Source organism: Papaver somniferum, chromosome 8 (assembly GCF_003573695.1).
Source record: "Papaver somniferum cultivar HN1 chromosome 8, ASM357369v1, whole genome shotgun sequence".
Taxonomy (NCBI): Eukaryota; Viridiplantae; Streptophyta; class Magnoliopsida; order Ranunculales; family Papaveraceae; genus Papaver; species Papaver somniferum.
The window spans coordinates 76764125-76780385 of record NC_039365.1 but is presented as its reverse complement, the minus strand read 5'-3'; the positions used below and the strand labels follow the sequence as shown (position 1 = coordinate 76780385).

General features: G+C 41.9%; 1 protein-coding gene across 1 annotated transcript in view; it reads right to left on the bottom strand.

Moving 5' to 3' along the window:
- Positions 1 to 12855, bottom strand: part of LOC113301172 (heavy metal-associated isoprenylated plant protein 30-like) — a 30583-nt gene extending 17728 nt beyond the window's left edge. Inside the window, exon 1 of the mRNA XM_026549934.1 lies at positions 12720 to 12855. Coding sequence (XP_026405719.1) covers positions 12720 to 12749 — 30 coding nt within the window. The 5' untranslated portion in view covers positions 12750 to 12855. The remainder of the gene's footprint in view (positions 1 to 12719) is intronic.
- Between the last annotated feature and the right edge of the window lie 3406 nt (positions 12856 to 16261).

Sequence of the window (16261 nt, the reverse complement as noted above, 5' to 3'; positions counted from 1 at the left end):
AAAGTGGGGACTAAGGTTTTACCCTTGGTTGTTCAAGCTCTGAATGGGTATTGGCTGTTTTGGGACTATTTGAAGTGGAAGTTCAAGTTGTACTCTACAAGCCTGTGGAATGTGGGTCACAATACTTGCAAACAGTTTATGAAGGCAGTCTTGAATTCAGCTGGTAATTATCACTACCTGCTGCTTACTCATGTGACCTACGGGAGCCTTATTGTTCAAGGGGAAGCTGGGTTGATTTATCAACCAATGGAAGGCTATATCAAGCTAGAATTCTATGATAGAATGGTGACAATTTAGCTGATGTTTCTTTACACTCCATCGATGTTTGTGCTGGTGGTTTTCTTGAGATGGAATTTTTTCTCAACAAGATTTTGCAATACTGAAGGTGTTATGGAGTTATGCTTTTGCAGCCCATCCATAGTCTCTGTATTCCACATCCTGAAAATGTTAAGGATGGCGGTCTTTGCGAGGAGGGACTTCAAGTTGTTTCCAATTTTCGCAGTGGTTCATTTAACTCTCATCCTTGAGGACAAGGATGTGTGCTGATGAAGAAGGGAATGTCATGTACCCTGTATTGGAGGGGAGTGCCCATATCATATCTGTGTAGGTAGTTGGTAGTATTTAGTCAGTTGTAATGGGTGGTTTAGATTAGCCCACTTGGATAGTCCGTGGACGTCAGATATTGAGAGAGTGAGTGAGTATTTATTCTCAAGTCTGTGTAATTGAAACATTAAGCAAATTATTAATCAAATTAGAATTGTGTTCTTCTTAGGCTGTGTTCTTTGAACTCAGAGAGAGAGGTTTATCCTCAATTTATCATTCCAATCCTGTCATTGTACTTAGGTACATGACACGCTCCTCGTGGTGAGATCCGCCTTCTGAGTGAAGTAAGTGGTGCTAAGGTGAAGTACGTCCCGGGTACAGAGAATTCTACTAACAAACTGGTGTTTCCTACTCGTGAGCGGATCAAGCGTGATCATGACTATGAATGGCACGCAACCGTTATTGAGGTTGTTGGTCCCTGGGCTTGGAGGTGGGTTCCAGGTCCGCAAGGATGGCGTCCTACCACAGATATCCAGATACGTGCGGCTCCTCCTGCTCGTTATGGGAATTTCCGTCCTTGGCATTTGAATTTTGAGGGCATGAATTTCCAATATGCCCTCGATGTTTTTGATGGAGATGACGAAGAGAGTTCCGATGCTGATCTTCAGGCGAAGAATGCTGCGGTTGTCAAGGTAAGATTTCCATATGCCTTGTCCTTTAGTTGAGGTAGTTTTAATTCTTTTCAAAGTCAGGGATTTTTATTCTTGTGCCTTGTATTTTTAGGCGACGAAGAAGAGGAGGATAAATCCCAAGAAGTCCACCACCGCAACAATCGAGGAGGCGGAGGTTTATGAAGAAGTTAACAGTCCTGTGACTGAGCTTGGAGAGGATGAAGATATGTCTGATATGGAAGAGCGTACTGATAAATCCCCTCCAGGTCATGATGATGAAGAATTTGTTGAGGGGAATACTACTGCTGGTGGCGGCGGTATTGGTGGTGAAATTAATCCCGCATGTTGTCATGATGCTGGTGCCGAAGCTAATCCTGCGGGTTGCAGTGATGCTGGTGATGATAACACTGGCCTTGGTGATGAGGGTGTTGGTGGTAAAATTCCTGCTATGTCTCAGGAGTTTTCCTTTGGTCGGATTTATTCTGCGGAGGATAGTTTTGACATAAACGCTGCCCTGGGCCTGGCTTCTGAGTTCAACCTGCTTTCCCCAAATGATGATTGGGATGTGCTTGGTAACTCTAGCAAGGTGGATAGAAAGGGAAAGGGAGTCATGGATGCCAGTGATGTTCCAGAGGGGAGCGGTGCTAGAGACCTTCCATATTTGGATGCGGGAGTAGCCTCGAACTCTTCGGGTGCTAAATTCACGGACATGGGTAAGGCCTCGGTTGGGTCTTTTGGAGATGATTTTCCTCAGTCACTGATACTTGAGGGTGATGATGCCATCTTAGCTTGGTTTAAAAAGAAGAACTTGATGTTCGTACCCAATCCAGCTCCCGTGGTGGAGGGTGAGAAGAAATCTGATGCATATACCCGTAAGATGATGCAATTTTCTCCCGAGGACCAGGTTGCAGAAGCGTGGGATAAGAATCTTCGGCCTTGGAGGCTGCTCTAGTAGTCGACGCTCCCTCGACTGTTGCTGATATGATGGCGTTGGCTGATGGGTATCAGTATGGATTTCCCCAACAACGGATGTTAAAGGTGAGTTCTCTTATCATTTTGCCTTGTATCAATTTTTAGAGTCAGTGTGTTCTAATCTTCTGATTCGCAGATGATGAGGACTGAGCATTGCAATCACATGTTGTACCAGTTTTTTAAGGACAAATCCCTTAAGTTGGAGGCTAAGCTTCGTCTTCGGGAAGAGGAGCTTACTGCGGCTGAGACTGTCATTGCTGATAGGGATAGGGAGATATGTGAGTTGAAGAGTCTCCTCAAGGCTAAGGAGAAACAAGGCAAGGAGGAGGATAAGCTTCGCTTGGATCTTGCTATGGCTCGTAGTGAGTTGGAGGAGGTGCTGTTACAGGTTTGATTATCTGTTCTCTTCCTTGCTGTTGTCCTTTACTGTGTCTGAGTCTCCCTCCCCCACCCTATCTTCAGTGGGTGGAGTTCCTGAGTTAGTATGGCTTCGGAAAGAGCGGCAACGTCAGAAATCTCGCATCGCAGAGTTGGTAGAGAAGATAAAGAGCGAGGCTGATAAGTGGAATGCTCGTGCCGATGAACATAATGCTCTGGCAGAGGAGTGGAGGGTCAGACGAGTCCAAATGATTGATATGCAGAACAAATATAACCATGATCCTCGTTTGTTTAATGGAACGTTGTTGTGGAAGCGTGATAATCTTCGTGAATCCCGAGAACAGGTCTCATCATAGGAAGCTAAAATCAATCTCTTGGAAGAAGAATTGTGTCAAGCTCGTTCTTCTCAGTCTTCTGATGTTAAAGATTACATTCAGCGTCTTGCTAGGGAGAGAGATGACGCTAGGGTTGAGGCTGGTGCTCTTAGCAAAGCTTTATCTGCGTCTAGGGCTGATGTGGTACGCCAAGCTGAGTCTGAGAGAAATCTTGAAGTAAATATGTATCGGCTCAACAAGGGTCTGGAGGGTTTAAACAATGAGGTCAACCATCTTCGTCACTTGGATTCAATGAAACAAGTATAATTAAATGCGAGTCAGTACGCCCTTTCAACCCTTCAAGCGGATTATAAGAAGTTGTCAGATGAGTATGATTTTCTTGATGAAGCCCGTGATGCTGTTGTTAACGAATATGAAATAGCTTCGGCGAGAGTCGAAGGTATATGCTTATATTATCGAGTGCGATTCTGTAATTTCCTGGACCTAACCATCTGCATTTTTCTTTTCCTTGCAGAGCTCCAGGGACAGCTTCGCACTGCAAATGAAGAGCTTGCGGAGGCTCAATCTCAATTGGTGCATCAGGAAAGCCAGATTAATTATCACAAAGGTTTAGCTACAGCAAGGGACGAGGCTGCCCAAGCCGCTTCGAAGGAAGTGAGTCGCATTTTCTCGTTGTTGTCAAAGGCTGAGATGATGAATACTGTTATTGCGTACAAGGCTCGGTGTCAACTAGTGGAAGAGACTAACAAAATTCTGGATAGCATCGAGTATGATATTAAGACCGAGCATGGCCTTATCAAGAGCTATCCGCTCCGTGAGAAACCCCCGCCCCCTACATCTGGTTCTTCAGGGCCTTCCTCGGGTGGGAGCGTACCTTTAACGCGGAAGGGGAAGATTGCTAAACCTGCTGGTGGGGTTGAACCATCCAAATAGATTTTTGTAGAGAGTTGATCTTTGTTGATTATGAGGCTTAGTGAGATTCCTTTTGTATTTTCTTTTTTCCGCGTATCATTGCCAAGCCTGTAATCAACTTTTAATGAATTGATCATTGTTTTAACTTTTAATGAATTGATCATTTTTTTTTAATATTGTTATGGTTAATTTGGAATATAACTGAATGTAATCAGGGATAGCGAAGTGTTTGAGTGAGAACCCGAAGATATGTGTATCTTCGTGAACGTCTTGAGACCTGTCACCACGCTGGCTAATCCTGGGCCAGAGGATTCCCAGACGGTGGGGGTCGGGGGAGCGTTCTAGGATATGAGTTGTTTGGAATGTACGTTCATTCCGTCAACCCTCTGCCATAAGATTGGTTGGGTATCTCTTTCTGCTGGATGCCTTCCCCATGGTCCTACACTTATAGACGCTGATAGGGGAGTCCCGAGATTTTGTAGGTGACTACTTTCCCCAAGTAAAATAGAAAAACAATTAACACCAGTGTTTACGTGGTTCGACAGCAGAGTGTCTAGGTCCACGAGTGAAAGAGGGTTAAAGTGTCTATTCAGTTGTTGAGTTACATTTAAAAGAATTCCATTGATGGAACCTCTGAGGTAGTAAATAGTAAAAAACAGGAGGATGAAGTATTGTCGCGGAGGCTGTATTTACAGGTGTAGGGTTCTCGTGAGGTGTTATATTTACACGCAGTCGTCTTGTTACCATGTTACTCCATGTATTGTGACTATTTTTTGCCAAAAGTTTGCTTGATTGATAGGTTGAGGTTTGCTATTCCTCTCTCAGAGATAGAAACATGTCGATCACAAGCGTCATTTTCTTCTTCTGGCGCTCTTCACGCAGATGCAGGTCTGCGTTGCCCTCTACGGGTAGTATGGATTGAGATATATTGCATTCCATGGGTGTTTGAGGATCTCCCCTTTTAGGTTGCGTAGATAATAAGACCCATTTCCTGCAACATCATGTATGACGAAGGGTCCCCCCCCCCATGTTGGTGCTAATTTTCCCCACTTCTTTTCTCGTTGGTATTGGGGAATGGTCCTCAACACATACTGCCCTTCTACGAAATTTCTAAGCTTAAACCTCTTATTATACTCCCTTGCTAGTTTCCTTTGATAGTTTTCCATTTTTTGTAGTGCTGCCTCCCTCCTCTCTTCTAGATCATCCAACCTTTCCAACATCATGTCCGCTGTGAGGTTCTTCTCCGATGCTTCAGTCTTCGTAGTTGGCATGATTATTTCTGTTGGGATAATAGCTTCGGCTCCATAGGTGAGTAAGAATGGGGATTCTCCCGTGGCTGATCTTAGAGTTGTCGTATAAGCCCACAAAACGTTGTGTAGTTTCTCACACCAACGCTTCTTGTATTCGTCCAACTGCTTTTTGAGGATGAGTGCGAGGGTTTTGTTTGTGGCTTTTGCCTGACCATTGCTTTGAGGGTAAATTGGTGTTGACTTGTTCTTTCGAATTTTGAAAGTATCGAAGAGTAAGTCGATGTTTTTTCCCTGGAATTGCTTGCCATTGTCAGATACAATCTCAGCTGGTATGCCAAACCTGCAAATGATGTTTTGAAAAATGAATGTGAAGACATCTGCGTCTCGGATCCTTTCCAGGGCTTTAGCCTCTACCCATTTGCTGAAATAGTCCGTGGCCACTATAAAAAATCTTCTCTTCCCTGATCTTTCGATTAGGGGACCCACGATGTCTATGCCCCATTTTGAGAATGGTCAAGGGATGTCTACTGGGTTCAACATTGTTGCGGGTGCGTGGATTTTTTTGGCGAAACGCTGGCATTCTTCGCATCTTCGTGACATTCTTGCAGCGTCTCGTATCATTGTTGGCCAGTAATATCCTTGAGTTTTCGCCTTATCTGCTAGCGATCTCATTCCGCTGTGATTGCCTGCGTCGCCGTGGTGTATGTCTTTCAAAATCAAATGTCCTTCGGATCTGGATAGGCAACGTAATAATGGTCCGAGAAAAGATTTTTTGTACAAAATTTCTTTTCTCAGATCATATCTTCCTTCCTTTGACTGTATTTTTCTGGCTTGCTTTAGATCCGAGGGTAGTATTCTTTCTTTTAGGAAAAAATGAATCTCAGATCTCCAATCTTCTTCTTTGCTGAAGTCTTCATCTTGATCTGCCTTAGCCATGATGTCGTGTTCTTGGAAATCATCCGCGATGAATTCTCCCACGTCATCATCTGCAATATCTTCTTCTGCGTGGTTCCTCTGTTGTGCAGCGCAGAGTTCTTGAATATCAATTGAAGGCTCGTAAATCCTGGTTACTTTGATTGCTTTGACGTCCTCGTTTCTGAGCATCAATGATATGTAGGCCAGGGCATCCACGTGCCTGAATTCCTTCCTTGCCAGGTGTCGGAATTTGATGTTTGAGATTTGTGATGCCAGTGTTTGCACCAATTCCATGTATGCTGACAATGTTCTGTCATAAACATTATATTGCAACCCTATTTGTCGGATGACCAGCTGTGAATCGCTTGTCAGACGCACGTCAGTTATGCCCATTTCTATTATCAACTGAAGGGCATGCACCACTACTTCATATTTAACTATGTTGTTGGTATGCCCCTTGAATTCTAACTTGAAAGCATGTATGATCCTATCTTCTATTGGGGTGGTGATTACGATGCCTATCCCCGCCCCTTCTTTATTTTTCGACCCATCTACGAAGACTTCCCATTGCCTAGGATTTTTTGGTTCCAAGATGTCTATATGGTCTTTACCTTCGTCTATTTCTGGTATTCCTGCTGCCTTTCGTCCTTCGATGATGACTTCTTCGCAGTTATCCAATGGTAAGTCTGCTAGGAAATCTGCTAATACTTGTGACTTCTGAGAGTGCTGTAGCTCATGGATGTATCGAATTGATCTAGGTGAGTATTCCATTTTGCAATTCTACCTACTTTTCCTGCGTTTTTAAGGACTGCTTCTAGCAGAGCTTTGCATGGGACGCGGACGTAGTGAGTCAAAAAGTAAGTTCTGAGTTTCAGGGTTGCCCATACTAATGCCAAGATGCGCTGCTCGATCTTCGTGTAGTTCCTTTCTGCTGCGTTCAGAGTCTTGCTAATGTAATAGATGGGCTGCTCTATCTTCGTGTTGGTTTTAACCAATACTGCGCTGACTGCATCTTCTGTTGCTGCTATGTATAGTGCCAACACTTCATCAGGGTCTGGTTTTTGTAATATAGGGATCTCAGCCAGGTATTCTTTGATATTTCGAAAAGCTTCCTCGCACTCTGCCGTCCATTCGAATTTGCTTCCTTTTTTGAGAATGTTAAAAAAGTGCTTACATCTATCCGAGGACCTGGATATGAACCTCCCCAGCGCAGCCAGCGAACCATTGAGTTTCTGAACCTCTTTTAAATTCTTTGGGGATGACATTCTTACGATGGCTTCGATTTTAGCGGGATCGACTTCGATGCCCCTCTTCGTCACCAAATATCCGAGGAACTTTCCGGAAGTGACACCAAAAGTGCACTTCTCTGGGTTTACCTTCATGTTGTGCACTCTCATTGCTTGGAAAATATCTTTTAGGTTTTGGTGATGATCTTTGCGCAACTTGCTTTTAACGAGCATATCATCCACATATACTTCCAGCGTACTTCCAGTCCATGGTTTGAAAATTGCATCCACCATTCTTTGGTAGGTTGCCCCTGCGTTTCGCAGTCCAAAGGGCATTCTTACATAGCAATAGAGGCCGTGTGGTGTATAGAATGTTGTATGTTGATGATCTTCTTCTGCTAGGAATAATTGATTGTATCCAGAGTATCCATCCATGAATGACATTTCTTCGTATCCTTCAACTTCCTCGACAAGTTGGTCAATGCTTGGCAGTGGATAGCTATCTTTAGGGCAAGCCTTATTGATGTTAGTGAAGTTGATGCATATCCTTACTCCGCCATTTTTCTTCGGTACGATGACCATGTTAGAGATCCATGTTGGGTACTTAACTTCTTTGATGAATCCTGCGTCCAGTAGTTTGCGGAGTTCCACTTCAACTGCTCGATGGTATTCTGGAGCTACTTTGCGCACCTTCTTCCTAAAAGGGAGGGTACCTGGTTTTATTCCAAGTTCGTGATGAACTAACTTTGGGTCAATTCCCGGCATGTCCCCCAATTTCCAAGCAAAGATGTCCGCGTATTCCTTTAGAAGTTTGATTAGCTCGGGTTCTCTTTCTTCATCCATCAAGGTGCCTATTCTGATAATCTTCGGGTTTCCCTCAGTACCTATGTTGACTTCTTTAGCTGCTTCGACAGGTGTAAACGTGGGTTTTGGTTCCCCTAAGAGAGGAACATTCTTTGATTGCTATTTGGTGGGATCTCCATCTTCTTTTGTCGCGGAGGTGCTTGCTTCTACGCTGCCAGTGGTGCTTACGTTCAGAAGGATTTTTCCGGAGATTTCTTCCAGATATGTATCTATGGTTTTCTCCTTATTTTTGGCTCTTCGGGACTGGTGCTTTTCTTCCCGCTCATTATTGATCTGATTCTGTAAGGTCTGACATTCCCGCGCAGTTACTTTGTCTCTTTTAATTTCCATGACTCCCTGGGGTGTTGGGAATCTGAGATATTGATGGTAGGTTGCAGCTACTCCCTTGAGCTTGTGAACCCATCTTCCTCCGATGATGGCGTTGTAAGGTGAAGGTGCATCTACGACGCTGAATCGAGTATCCATTTTCATGGGCCATGCGTCTACTTGTAAGACAATGTCCCCTAGGGGCTTTGTAGCTGCGCCGTTGAATTCGTAGATGGTGTAGTAAGATGACAGCAGTTGCTCGTCGTTGAGTTCCATACGTTTGAACGTGTCATAGAACAGGACGTTGACTGAGCTTCCTCCATCGATGAGAATTTTCTTGACATTGCACCCTGCTATTGGGAGTGTGAGGACTAGAGGATCATTATGGTCTTCCATGTCTTCTTCCACATCGTCTGCATCGAAAGTCATGGGCGCGTCCATCCATTGTTCGTGCTCGTTTACCTCTTTCCCATCGATCTTATAAAGCTCACAATAATCTTCGAATTGTTTTCTCAATCTCTTCCCAATCTGGGCGGTTAGGGATGGTCCTTGAATCTCTGAACATGAAATCGTGTTGAGGGTGCGGTTGCCTTCTGGTAATTGAACCTGCTTGCCTCTCTTGGTTCTATCTTCGTTATCAATCTTCTGTATATATTGCTTCAGGTCTCCTGCGTCGATTAGTTTTTGAATCATTATCTTGAGATTTTTGCACTTTTCTGTTTGGTGACCGTTGAAACAGTGGTATTCACAGTATTCCTTGGATTTTTCTGATCTAGGAGGCTGCTTTCCCTTGGACCATGGCCAATCGAAGTTCTCCCTCCCTTTGATCTCTCTCAGGATGCGCGAATAACTGGTATTCATCTTGGTATAGATTTGATCTTCAAATTTTCGATCACCTCTTCGTCTATCATCCCTTCGTTCTTTCCTTTCTTCGTTGGGACGTTCTTCTGTGATTCCTCTTTTGGACCCGTTGGCTTGATCCACGGAATTTGTGCGTGTGGGACGTTGAGTATGAGCTCTGGGATTTTCACGCTGAAGTTCTTCTAACCTTGCATGCTTTTCTATGATTATCCAGAGATCTCCTTCGATGGTAGGGATGATTCCGTGGATCTCGACAAATAAATGACTCATCCTGTCCATCCCCCATTTGTAGCAGTTGATACTAACCACGGGATATACGTTGCCAATAGCTTGGCAAATCTTGTGTCATCTATTGGTATATTCTCCGATGGTCTCTTTGTATTTCATCTCCAGCGAGAATAGTTTGTCCATGCCGGTATTGACAACCTTGTTGTACATGTATGTTGCTAGAAATTTTTCGGTGAGTTGGTCGTAGGAGTCGATGGAGTTTGATGGCAAGTTATCAAACCATGACAACGCGGACCCTTTTAAACTTGATGGGAAGTATCTGCACAGTATGGAGTCTTCGTTATCCCAACGGGCCATCATTCGATTATAATATCGAAGATGAGCCGCAGGATCAGTTGATCCGTCATAGCAATCGAAGGCAGGAACCGAACACTTCTGCGGTATGGAAGCCCTGGCCAAGTGTGGTGTCAGCGGGGTAGTGTTTGCTTCCTTCATCACTTGCTCTATCCTTCCGCCTCCCTGCCTAGTCTTTAGATCCTTGATTTCTGCCAGCATCTCAGCACGCATACTTTCCATTGCGATCTGGTGTTCCTCATGAATGGTAGATTTTGCTCGTGGGAAGGTGGTACCGTCGTAGTAGTCCGAGTTATTGGGATTGTAATCAGGGTCTGATCTTTGGATGCTCCTTGCTCCTCTTCGATTCAATGGAAGTGGGTTGTTTGCGATCACCATTCTTCTATCTTGATTAGGTGCTACAGCCTTGGAGTTGGCTTCGTCGCGTTGGTTTTCTACCTCTGCGCTATGAATGATTTTTTTCTTTAGTGTTTGGTTCTCTTGTGCTAATATCGCCACAGCATCTGCGTATGCCTTCTGGTTCTTCCTTAATTCTGTCAGCTCGGCCATCATCTGAGCGGAATGATTTGACCCTTGATTTGGTGTTCCTGCCCGCAATTGCTCATCAGCGGCTATGGTTTGTTCCTCATCCACGATCTGTATTACTGGTTCTGGTGGGTCTAACTGTGCACCTTGGGACCTCGACGGTTGTTGTGAGGGTTGGCCTGCTATTAGAAGCGGTTGCTTGGCTGGAAAGGGTATGTTCTGTTCGTTGGTTAAGGGCATCCCATAGAGGGGTTGTTGTATTCCTGACTCTGCCACGACTTCCTGATGTTCTTGTAGTTGAGCATTGGTTACTCTGGGAGCTCCAACTTTGGATCCGCCAGCTCTTGAAGCTCCTGCTTTGGCTGCCGCGGCATTTACTGCGTTTGCTGCGATGATGTTGGCATTGATGGGGGCCATGATTTCTGCATTATCCTGCGCCCTATCCGCTGCCTTTAGCTTTTCACCTCTCTGCTTACTCCTAGTTACCACTGGGGTTGTCCTTGGCATCTCTTTTGAAGGAGCTTTAGCCTTCCCGACATCTTTGCTTCTCTCCATCTTTTAATATATTCCTGAAAGAGAGAGAAAAAATCAGGAAGACAATGGTCCCCACGTGATATCTATTAGCGTTTTGAGTCCTCAAAGGTGTAAAATCTTGAAAATACTTAAGGCGTACATCTGTGTAGATGACCGCAGATCTGTTCGAAGTTTTGATTTTCAAAGACCTAAAAACTTAGAAAATGCATGAAGAATCAGATCTACTTAGATAAACGCGGATATGTTCATAATTTTGATTTTCAAAGACGTGAAAACTTAGAAAATGCATGAAGAATCAGATCTACTTAGATAAACGCGGATCTGTTAAAAATTTTGGTTTTTGAAATCATGAACGGAAAAAACCGTAGTGTTCCATACTTCGTTATTTTCAGAAAACGAAGCCTGAAACAAGTCACTGGAGAAGATAAATCTTTTACCGGGATGAAGATCCCTGTTTCTAGCGCCATATTGTGAACACAAAGATCTGGTGTCATCTGAGTATTCACAAATAATGCACGCAGACTCATGACAATACAGTAAATAAGCTGCGCCTGAGGGGAATGGATAGGTTATGTCGAATCCTTGACTCAGAGTTCTAATACTCTTCCTCGTCTCATCAACTACAATCATTATTCTTGGCTCATACAATAAGATAAATAGTGGATGAAACATAAAATGTACGAACATGATATACCATAAGTATCGAATTGAATATATAAAGTATAAATGCATGAATATAGATGAAACGATTAACTTATATAATTCATCACTCAGATCTCTGTCTACGGGTTTGGGTTTTTCATTATATGCATGAAGGTTATAGAAATAGTCGAATGACTTTGAGACCAATATAAGCCTGCGTAGCAGGAGGAACTTCACTTACACTTTCTCTATCTCTCTGTCTCTCTCCTATTCTCCTCTCAATGTTTTTCGGCCCCCCTCTTCACTTGGGAGAGAGGGGTATTTATAGGGAGGTTACGTGGGGTCCACTTCTGAAGCCCGTTATAACCTTATCCTCTTGTGTTTTGTGCCACTCACGCAGAAGTCTTTGTGTTCTCGGCTGCATCTGCGTGTTCTGTCTGGATACGCAGTATTATCTGCGCTTGAAATACAGGCTGACTGACACGTATGCTGTTTGAGGGTATTTAATGCGGGTAGTTGAGATGTCTGTCCGCGGTAGACAGCTGTCCTCTGCCCCTGTCTTGTCTGCGTCAGTCTGACTATCCCCAGCCGTAGATCTTAGATCTTTCTAGGGATAGGATAAAGTAACTCTTGACTGTCCACGCGTGATATCATATCTTGATGCCCTTAGCCGCATGTCTTCCACGTGTGTCTTTGTGGGCACGTGGCGGAAGATGAAATGTGTACCTACAGGTAGGGTGCTTGTATTCAGTATTGAAGTTCTTCTTAACATATTAACTTCTAAAAACGAAAAAGAACTTAAGTTTAAAATGCTCGATGTTCCGGAAAATTAATCCCTGTAAAAACTGCATTGGTTGATTAACCTTCAAACCTATATTTTTGGGTTGCCAGTTCCTAATCCATACCATGTAGAACAAGTGTGTCAATATGCTAGACCTCTTCTATTTTCTTGGTCTGCCCTGTTTAGGCCTAGTATCAATGTAAATTTTGAAAGTATCATGTTAATTAGATTGGGATTTAATCTTCCTACTGATAAGAGAGCTTCTCCCCTGTACATTCTCTTTTACTTTAATAAATTCTTCTTAGTCGAAAAATGGTAGTAAGAAAGTACATGGTATAGACAGGCTCATCGGAAGTATTAGACTAGCTACCCTTAAATCATGCTTAGGAAAAAAGGAAGGAAGAGTGAAAATGAAAAAGAACCTGCAAAGCGAGATGTCTACCCTTGGGCATATTGCTGGGAAGGTGATGATGGGCTGTGTTGCAGTGATGATGGGGGTGGTAGTTGTTAGAATTTTGGTAAGGAATGAATAAACAAGACCTAAGCAAAGAACCGAATATTTGTACAAGTGAAGTGACTATAGCCATTGTAGAAGAACAATTACTAATTATTTAAACACACAAAAATTGTTGGGTGCAATAATCAAAATAAAGAAAAAATCAAATAAGCAAAAGTTATTGATACATAGCTCCTTTATAATGGAATTGATCAATCGATTGACGAAACGAACGAGCTTCTCATATCTCCACAGCAACAATAAGGCAAAACTTTGGAAAAACAGAGTGAGTCACGTGTTCAACACGTTTCCCTTAAGACATTAGCGCCCGACTACACTCAAGAGTGATGCTATAACCCTCACAGGACGGATATCTCCAGGATAAAACACCCTACTACGCAACTCCGAAAAAACCGTTAAGGAAAATCGCGAACTCTTAAGAAACGCTATAAAATATTTTCCCTTAGGGGTCCCTCTAAAATATAGAGCAACCCATTTCCCATAGATTTTACAAAAGTAGTGAATTTCTTTATATAATGGAATAAAACAATTTAAGAAGTGGAAACTCCACAATGTGGGACTAATAAGTTTATATAGTTTCTTAAAACTACTAAAAATTGGAAACTCCACAATGTGGGATTAAAAAGTTTCATTCACAAAAGAAAACAATAAATTTTAATTTTTTATTAAAACTTTAAAAAATTATTTTTTTATTAATCGTTTTCCAACAATCCCCCACATGAATGAAAACTCAATAAAACATGAAAACACAGATAGATCTTGGTAAATCAACATCCCAACCTCACGATCCAAACAGACTGATCGTGCAAGTCTTGAAATCATACTAGTCATTTCTACGTTCTCTCCCTCACACAAAAGTGTGTTGACCCCAGGGTCATACTATGAATTGCATAAATCATAATAGTATTGAGAGCTTTCATCTTTAGTTCTCACATGGTGAGACTATAGGTATCTTTCACCAAAGTGAAAAAGCATGAACTAGTGAACCCTTAGTGACCTTTAGGTCCTAAGTTCCAGTAATACCAAAACCATCAAAACGAAAATCACATAAAAAGAGCAGGAAATACCATTTTAGGCAGAGGTGTCCATGAGGTCTTGAACCTTTGCTTAGTGAGATATTACCTGAATTACTTGCTAGAGACAGTGAACTATGTCTAGAACTGCTAGCATTTGATGTAATTCGCGATAACAACCACGGGTGATATCTCCAAGATTGCTGCCAAGCTCGTGCCGTTTTGTCCAATTTGGCCCTGGACATATCCTGTTTCTCAGAATGCTGAAGAGAATCAAAGCTCATATTCTCATAGGAAGCGTCCCACTTCCTCATTCAGATAGGTGAGTTTCCATAAAGTGTGTTACTGCTACACCCCACTTCAATCTTAAATTGAAACTATATAACTCATTAAGACTTCTTAAAAGTCATCCTTCACATGCAGTCACACTATCACGTCTACACCATAGGGAAGGGACAGAGAATAAAATTCTCTGATAGTGTATACCTTTACCCACCACAAATTAGTTGTCTCATTCGAAACCTTGATCTTGGGATCTCCAGTCAGCAAGGTTGAGTATCGTTCATGGCAAGTTTAATTTATGAGCTTAAGACCCATCCCCTTCGATGTGTTTCTAACAATCTCTTTGGATGAACCTTTCGTCAAAGGTTGCGCGATATTCTCCTTGGACTTTATCCAATCAATGGAAATAACGCCAATCGATATTAGTTATTTTTAGCTTTAGCTATTATAGCTTGGCTAACACAGTATATAGATATAGCTGGCACAGGCCTATGCCAGAGAGGAATGTCTTCTAAAAAGCATCTTAGGCACTCAGCCCCCTCTCGTGCTTTATCTATCGCAATACTCTCAGATTCCATAATGAATTGAGCAATATATGTATGTTTGGAAATCTTCCAAAACAAACCTTCCTGCTAGAGTGAAAACATATCCACTCGTAGACTTAAGACTCCTCTGAGTCAACTATCCAGTTTGCATCACAAAGTCTCTCAAGGACAACAATATACCTTTCATAAACCAAACAAAAGGTAATAGAGTATTTTAGGTACTGTAATACTCTACTAAGTGCATCCCAATGCTCTTTCTCTGGACAACAAGTATATCTACTTAACTTACTCACATTATAGGCAATGTCTGGACACTTACAGTTCATTAAATTCATCAGACATCCTATAACTCTTGAGTATTCAAGTTAAGATACTCCACTATCCTTAATTTTCCTGAGTCTACAAGAATAGTCGTACAGAGTACAAGCAGGCTTACAATCACACTGATTGTATCTCTTAAGAACAAAATTCAACATAATGAGAACGACTAAGACTATAAATGCTAGATTATCTTCTAATTCTCATCCCTAAGATTACATCAACAGGGCCTAAGTCTTTCAAGTCAACGTTCTCATTCAGCGCATGTTTTTTTTTAGTGGAATTAATCACATCTAAGTTTGTATCAAGTATAAGCATATCATCAACATACAAGCATACAATCACACATGCATCCTTAACAAGTTACTTGTAAATATACTTGTCAGATTCATTAACTTAAATCCACTATACATTATCACATGATCAAATTTTCCATGTCACTGTTTACGTGCTTATTTTATAAACCATACAAAATTTTGTTCAACTTACAAACTTTGTCATCATAAACTTTCACTACAAAGTCCTCAGGTTGGTCTATGTAAATTTCTTTATCTAATTCACGATTTTAGAAAAGTGGTCTTAACATCCATCTGATGTATCTCTAATTTTTTTATGACAGCAATAACAATTAACATCTCAACGTAAGTAAATCTCGTCACATGTGAATAAGAATCAAGGAAATATACACCTTCTTTTAGTTTATAGCCTTTAGCTACCAACTTAGCCTAATATTCTTCTACAGTTCCATATACCTAATGTTTCCTCTTAAAGACTCATTTACATCTCATGGTCTTACTCTATGGAGGTAAACTATAAACCTCCCAAGTCAGGTTCCGACGGACTGAGTCCATTTCACTAAATGAAGCTTCTTACCAGAATGGGGTTTCCGTAAATGTTATGGCTTATTTACGAGTCTGGAACTCATACTAAGCTAGGCATATTATGAAGTCAGGTCCATAAGAAGTCTCAGTTCTAATCCTTTTACTTCTCCTAGGATCAACTCTATTCCATCTTCCTTTGAAGGTAAATTTGACTAGTTGAAAATAAATCTAGGGTATCAACAACACATCTCTAATGAGGTACAGGTTTAAGAATAAACATGTTCAAAGAACTCAGCATCCCTAGATTATGTAATAATATTCACAACAAAGTCAGAAAAATCACACCAAAGTCTGAAAAATCAGAACACCCAACCAAAAATCTATATGTAGAAGTAAACTCAGCATGCCCTATATGAACACACAATCAACATTTTTGGTTTCTATCTAGTTCTTTTAGGAAGACGAATG